Source organism: Lactuca serriola, chromosome 4 (genome assembly GCF_051521515.1).
Source record: "Lactuca serriola cultivar US96UC23 chromosome 4, Lser_US96UC23_V15, whole genome shotgun sequence".
NCBI lineage: Eukaryota > Viridiplantae > Streptophyta > Magnoliopsida > Asterales > Asteraceae > Lactuca > Lactuca serriola.
In genome coordinates, this window is record NC_136411.1 from 173,479,148 (window position 1) to 173,486,848 (window position 7,701).

Sequence of the window (7,701 nt, forward strand, 5' to 3'; positions counted from 1 at the left end):
ACGATATCACCAATCATTTTTTTTCCTAATAAATCGTCATAGTAATAACACCCATGGGTTCCAAGCATTTTATCTTTCTTGTATTTTCTCATTCTAAGATATTAGCCATCTGATTCAAGTTTACGTTTTTTTTTGGTATTCACCTTAATAGGATATTTGTATTATAATATTAAAGTTTAATATTCTTGGACAGTCTGATGACCGCTAGACCACTAAAAAACGGTCTAAGATCAAAACCGGATAAAAAAAAGACCGTAACCCATGTCCAAAAAATAACTTGATTGCTTGAATCCTATTTTGTTCCCATCTATTTTACAAATACAAAAGGAATCTTGTTTTTCACCCAATAGATTAAATGGTATTAAACTATTTATCAATTATGGATTAATTTGCTACCGGAAATTAATTAAAGTTGACATTTTTGTGGATAAATAACTCCCTGTTTCTCCACATCTTATATATCTCCTTAATTTTTTTATAGCTTAAAAGGAACATAAAACACGAAAATGAACACATAACAACTTATAATGAGAAGAGACTCAACTTAGAAACCTTCATGGTCAAAATTTTTGCAAGTTTATAAAGAATACATATTCAGTCATCACTACAGACCTCTTCCAACAACTCCATAAACCCCTTACCATTATTACTACACTCATTACTAGTAGTAGTAGTAGTCGTCTGTCCACTAACAGATGCTTTGAACCGAAGCTCATCACCAGTTGCTGCTTCAAATCTCATCCACAATTCTTTCTTTAAAGTATTCTCCCCAACACGCTTCCCTCTTAAAACCGTTGTGTCAAGATCCTTACACATTGGCGTACTATCAATAACTCCTAATTAAAAATAAATCCACAAATCAAAAAAGTCAAACAAATCCACAAATAAACTAACAAAATTTAAATGGTTGTTTACACGTGGAGGAGAGAGAATAAAATCAAAATCAAAACGTAATTACAAAAAAAAACATATGTACCTTTATCGCGAGGCTTGTGCAAGTTTATTTCAACATCTTTAATCACAACAACTTTATCATCATCACTAGGCTCCAACAAAACACAAGTCTTGGGTGGTGAAATACACCAATTTGGTGATGCTTCAACCGCTTTTCTTGAATTTCCCATTTTATCCCCATTTCTAATTCCAAAAAGCTCTGGATATTTCAAACCTAAATGTCCATAACCTTGACTAATACTAGAAGAAGAAGAAGGTTCAGAATCTCCACCACCAATGATTGCATTCTTAACACCCCCATTAGTCTTCTTGTTGCAGTGTTCAGAAGCAGGTTCTAGTAATATACAAGACTTCGGTGGTGACATCTTTAAGTATGGAGTAGAAACAATAACACAATTATTATTATTATTATTATTATTATCATTCTTCCTCAACAACTTTTCAGGTGAAGAAAATTCACTGGTGGCAACAGGAAGATCATTGGTTATGTTCTTGAATACTGATTTGGATGATTTCTTTAGTTTGGATGTGAATGCTGAAGGTTTAGGCAAAGGGGTAAGCATGAAAAGGCTTCTACCACCTTCTTGAGTACACTCAGCATGCCATGATACTAATGGTGAAGGAGATACCATGAAATCGAGTTTGTATGATTCTTGGTTTTCAAGAGGTTTGTTTATAGAAGGAGATGGAGGTGTTATCTTCTTACTTGTTGCTAGAATTGTTTCTAATTGATTCTTGGAGGCTGTGGTATCATTGGTTGAAAGAAGTTTCTGGAATCTTGGAATCCATGGCTGTGTTTGGGAAATCAATGGAGAATGTTAGAGTGATACATAATGAGAATGTGACATGTAAAGGGTACTGAAAATATTGGGTGTGGGTACCTTTAGTGATGTTTGCATATTGTTCAATAGGTGAGCAAAAGATTCAATTTCTTTCTTGTTCCTCACTTTTTGTTCCAATGCTTGTACTACAAGTTCATCGATCTGCACATGAGGGTTTGAGTCATTCAGAAGTTCATAAATGAAACAGAAGGTGTCAATTGTCATAAACGATAAATAATGCATTGTTTCTGAATGTTTCATACCATTTTGTAGTTGTGAATGGAAAATTGTAACCCTTTATCTAGAAAATTTACTTTTCAAGCAAAGAAGCGTCTACTCTATCTCACAGTTCAATACAGGTGCAGAATGACCATGTCTCTATAAGTTTTTATCAGTCATATGACATGGTTAATTAGCCTAACTTTATGCCATCAAAGTTCACCCCTGGTTTTTATCACTCACAAAATTAGTCCAGCTTCATGAAATAATAAGTCTACTGTTAGTTGAGACGAAATGAAGGCATATAGAACTAGAACACGATAAAACCTCTCTTTGAAATGTAAAACCTACATCGAGCGACAAGAAACGCCCAATTTTCAAAAAGTAACATTCAGAGAGCTTAAAATTTTGGTCAAAACCCTTGATTTAATCGTCTCGGAAGTTGTTGCGAGTATAATAGTATAAACATTGTTCTCAAAAGTTGAAAGCTACCTGGTGAATGAGGACGGAGAGATCGGAGTGAACAAGGAGAAGTCGATCGAGTGGGTCTCGGCTTGCGCCGTCGCCGCAAATCGTAACCGGATCTTGCTGTTGGGTATCGGGATTCGGTTTCTGAATTACCGGATTACGAATGGAAGATTTGAAACCGCCATTTGAGACGTCTCTGAGAGGCTTCCTCGTCGATCTGGCTTTGGATTTGACGTCGGCGATCTTTGGCATTCTTCTCTTCTGGTCCTAACGGTAACCTGAGCGAGCGACTCCCTCTTCTCTGTTATTTTCGAGTTTTCAAATCTTTGGATTTTCGCGTATCATTAGTTCCGGATATTGCCCACATTCCTTACATTTATATTCAAATTTATTTTTAATTAAAAATTTTAAAATATATTATTTTATTAATGTAATTACATGAGTTTATTTAAAAAATATATATAAAATTTAAAATATTTGAGAAGTTCGAATTTATAAGAAAAATATTGAATTGTAAAAATTAATGTGTTTTTTTTCTCTTTTAAATGTAAATAAATAAGTTAGATAAATAAATAAAAAAAAATTAATAGAACATTAATTTAGTAATTTTGAAATTAGAAGGAAAGTATATTAATGAAATTTATATGCATTTATTATTATATTTAAATTAAAAAATATATTAGATTTAATAAAATAGAAAAAACATTAAATGACATGTGGAATAAAAATTAATTTAAAATAACCATAAAATTACATGTGACAAAATGAATGAGAATATGACATGTGACAAAAAGATCTTTATTTATTAGAATATATATTTTTATTAATCTCTATTATATATAACTTAAGATGACTTTTCATGATTCGTTGCAAAGAATGTTTTTTTAGGCCATGTGGCACCCCTAATCGGGCTGATTTCGTAATAACAATCTCTAGGATAACCTTCTTTTCTTACGTGGCGTTTGTTTAGGAGTGACCATTCAATTGGTTGTTGTTACGAGTTATGTTTGGCGGTTTAATGACAATTTTTGATCTTCCCTTAGGCGTTTGTGGTTGCTCACCTATTGTGCAATTCTTATGCCTCCAAGCTGCATTGTAACCATGTGGATTGTTAAGATGCTTCCTTATTGGTTTAATATGTAGCTGTTGGAGCATAAAATGTTCTACAATGGTGAATGATTGTTAGGTTGGAATATTCTCTAATATGGAAAACATATTCCCTCAATTAGTATATAAAATAAACGTATGTGGTCATTTCTCAGAGTACATCAATGTAGCACATAGTTTAGAAATAGTGGTTTGAGGGCCGACCCATGGGCCAGGTAAGTTGGGTGACCGTCTCTGGTACCCAAATACCAAAAGGCCCCCATTTTATATGGTTATATAATGACTTCCCATTAATTTTAAGCCTAACAGACTAATTTTTCAAAGGCCAAGTATTTGAATCTGAATCAGTTGAGGCGTTGAGTCCAAAGAAGGGAGCGGGAGCAAGAATTAACCTACCATGTGTTTCCACTTTGCTTATTGCATAAAAACAGTATCCCACATTATAGAAAGAAAGAACCTTGACTAGCTTTATAAGCCTTTGTCTCCACATATTCTTAAATGGATAAAGCAAGACAAAAGGGCATTTGGGCTAGAATTGTGGTATTGGGCTATCAAATTAGTCTTGGACTAAGCATGTCATTAAATATAATTAATAGTCAAAAGATGGCCTTAGGCCTTGGGGCTCTTCTTAACTAATTAATTAATTTTTATATACACAAATTATGACATTGATTTTTTAATTACAAAATCTGTTAATTGTTAATTAATTGATTGAAAGTTAATTAGGCAGTTAATTTTGGTTTTGGAATAGGCATGATGGTAGGCAGTTTTTAACTGCTATTTGATAGGCTATAAATAGATGATCAATTGACATATTAAAGGGTTGATCACATACACAATAACACCACTTCTTTCACTCTTGTTTTTCTAGGAAATCAAGGAAGCATGAAGAATTTCGTCATGATCAAGATTCAATCTTGATCAGATTGTTGTATCCTCTTGACAAATTCTTATCAGGGAAATTTCTGTCTTAGGACACTGTAAAGAAAGCCTCAATCTATATTTATTTTCATGATCAGTGAAATTGTTGTAAACATCCAAATACAAGTATGTTCTTCTGATATGAGAGTCTTCGTATATTAATTTGATTTAATTATGTTTTTGTTTCTCCAATTTAATATTTAATTACTTTTGTCATAAAAATCTAAGACAAAAATCAAAAAGTGAAGAATGGATCAAAATTCCATCATCAAAACACATGTGGAAAAGCCTGAGAAATTCAAAGGATCAGATTTTTGGAGATAGCAACAAAAGATGTTGTTTTATCTAACAACTTTTCAAGTTTCCAATGTTCTCACTAATGATTCTTCCTCTCCTCCTACTGGTGTAACCACTGCAGAAGGAACAACACCACCCACTGCAACCCAATTGGCAAAACATCAAAGGGCTGTGAAAAATTAAAACACAAATGAATATAATTGCAGAAATTATATTTTGAATGCCTTGGATGATTCCCTCTATGATATATACTCTACCATGACTACTACAAGAGAGATATGAAAATCATTGAAAAAGAAATACAAAATAGAACTGGCATGTTCCAAGAAATTCGCGATTGGAAAGTTCATTAAATTCAAGATGGTGGATACCAAATTTGTCCTCAAACAAGTAGAGGAAATTCAAGTCATTGCACATGATCTTGAAGTTGAAGGTATAGGTATAAACCCTAACTTTCTTGTTGGTTCAATCATTGAAAAACTTCCTCCTTCTTGGAAGAATTTCAAACTATATCTTAAGCACTTAACTGATGACATGAGTTTTGAGCAACTTGTGTTGAGAATTCGTGTGGAAGAAGATAACATGTAACACCCAAATTTTTGAAGGCCAAGAAAGGAAAGAAAACCCTAACTTTAAGGGGGGACTCAACGAGTCCAAGCGGGATCCGATTCGAGGAGTAAGTGACCGACTCGACGAGTCGGCCAAGGAGACTCGGCGAGTCAGGTCTGTTCGAGGAAAACCCTAAATTTGGGACTTGGGGACTATTTAAGCGCCTCATTCTCTCCCTTAGGGCTCCTTTACAGACCCTCTAACCTAGAACACCAAACCCTAGCCGCCATATACATTTTTGAGCTAATTATTGCCTTGAAGAGTGCATTAAAGCTTGGAGAAGGAAGAAGAATCTTGGAGGTGCAAGAAGGGGGCTATAGATCCGGGATTGGGGAGACATTTATAAGCATTTTGAGGTAATAAACTAGTTCTTGGACTCCTTTGCACCTAGATCTATGTGTGTGTTTTGGGCATTCTTGGCATGATAGTAACCATTTTGAGCTAGGGGATCAGATCTGAGGTTGCTAACTCAGATCCATGCTTGTTCTGGTCTAGAATCCCGTAAAGTATCAGCTTTTTGTATGTTGGTGAAGCATGGTTGTCATAAACCCTAGTTTATGGTGTATTTTGCCTAGATCTCCTTCTCTACACGTAAAGTTTGCAACTTTACGTGAGGAATAGGCTTGGGAAGGGTAGATCTACAGTTTGGAGTCCATGCATGACTCAAAAGTCCTCTGCATGTATGGAGATTTGAATGGACTCGGCGAGTCCTTTGAGTGGACTCGGCGAGTAGTATGAAGATTTGGAGGAACTCGACGAGTGGGATGAACAGCTCGTCGAGTCAGATGAAGATGGGCAGGAACTCGGCGAGTTGGAAGAACAACTCGGCGAGTCAGTTGAAGGTTGCCTTAGACTCGGCGAGTCTGTTCTTGGACTCGGCGAGTCAGGTCGCGAAACCCCAAACCCTTCGAGTTGAGACTCGAATCAGTGAGTCGAGTGGAGACTCGGTGAGTTGGACTGGTCAGGACTCGGAAATCGGTAGACTCGGCGAGTCATGGACTGAGTCGGCGGTTCGAGTCGCGAATGGAAGGACTCTGATCATATGAACTCGACGAGTCAGTGGGAGGACTCGGCGAGTAGGGTTGACCTGGAAGGTCGACTTTGACCAGGACTTTGACTTTGACCAGAGTTGACTTGGTTGACTGTCGGGGGGTCAATTAGACTAAGTGTTGCATTGATTTTGGTAGCTCGGGGAACTAGTGGAGCAGGAGTTCAGAGAGTTGCCGGTCAGCAGCCAGTGGGATCATCAGCAAGTTCATCCAGTGCAGGTGAGTTTCCCTTTGTGTGAATGGGTCTACGGCCATAATGCCGACCCATGTAGTTATGAGTAGAAGCCCCGGGGGTTAGCCCTAGGCACAGTATGCTAGTATGATATTCGGGACGAGGTCCAAGGATAGAGGGCGGGTGCCCAAGGAATGGTTTATGTGATAGTTTATACTTGTTGTCTGTGTGATACTTGTATGTGCCTGGTAGGGAGGTGAGTGTGGGCGAGGTCCCGTATCTCCCCAATAACAGAGTGTGGATGGTGTTCCACATCTCAGTAGCAGCAGATCAGGGGTGAGGCCCAAGTTAGGGAAGGAGTGAGGGTGGGCTGGGCCTGTACCTCACCATCAGCAGGAGTCTGGATGGGGTTCCATGACTCATCAGTAGCAGGACAAGGTCGGGGCCCAGAGATAGGCGAGGCCTTAGGACAAGATCTGTTAGTATGTGTTTAGCTTATGTGATGTGATGTGATATGTTTATGTGCTATTATGTGTTAGTGGGCGAGGCCCTATGACAGGCGAGGCCTAACTGAAACAGATCTGTAACCGAGCGGGGCTCGAAGCCAGGCGGGGCCTGGAGCGGCGGGGCCGTTGTAGCGGGCGGGGCCGTTGTAGCGGGCGAGGCCGAGGATAGCGGGCGTGGCCCAGTATGTGTAGTATGTGCAGTATGTCGTTATGCATGGTATGTGGTAGGGTGGGGAACTCACTAAGCTTCGTGCTTATGGTTTTCATTTTTGGTTTCAGGTACTTCCGGTAGTGGAGGGAAGAGCTCGGGGTGATCACATGGCACACACCATAGATTAGTCAGCCTGGGAATGTTTACTCTGATAACGAACATGTATTTTGGAAACTAATACTCTGATATTGTCTTGAAATGATGAATTTGCTTAAAGTAATATTTTATTAAAAAGAAATTTTTAGTCTTAAATTTTGGGACGTTACATAACATATTGAATGAAAAGGCAGATGCAAATTCCTTGAAACCAAGTGCAAACTTTGTTAGAGAAGCAAGTACTTCAAGGGTAAAGCATAACAACAAGAAA

General features: G+C 37.6%; 1 protein-coding gene across 1 annotated transcript; it reads right to left on the minus strand.

The window, feature by feature from the left end:
• Window positions 1-522: 522 nt before the first annotated feature.
• LOC145102945 (uncharacterized) lies at window positions 523-2,800 on the minus strand. The gene is made up of 4 exons (XM_079040466.1): window positions 2,487-2,800; window positions 1,836-1,937; window positions 977-1,745; window positions 523-836 (listed from the first exon to the last, which is right to left on the minus strand). Exons 1-4 carry the CDS (start codon window positions 2,712-2,714, stop codon window positions 595-597), a joined length of 1,341 nt encoding a protein of 446 aa, XP_078896592.1. The 5' UTR covers window positions 2,715-2,800; the 3' UTR covers window positions 523-594.
• Window positions 2,801-7,701: the final 4,901 nt, after the last annotated feature.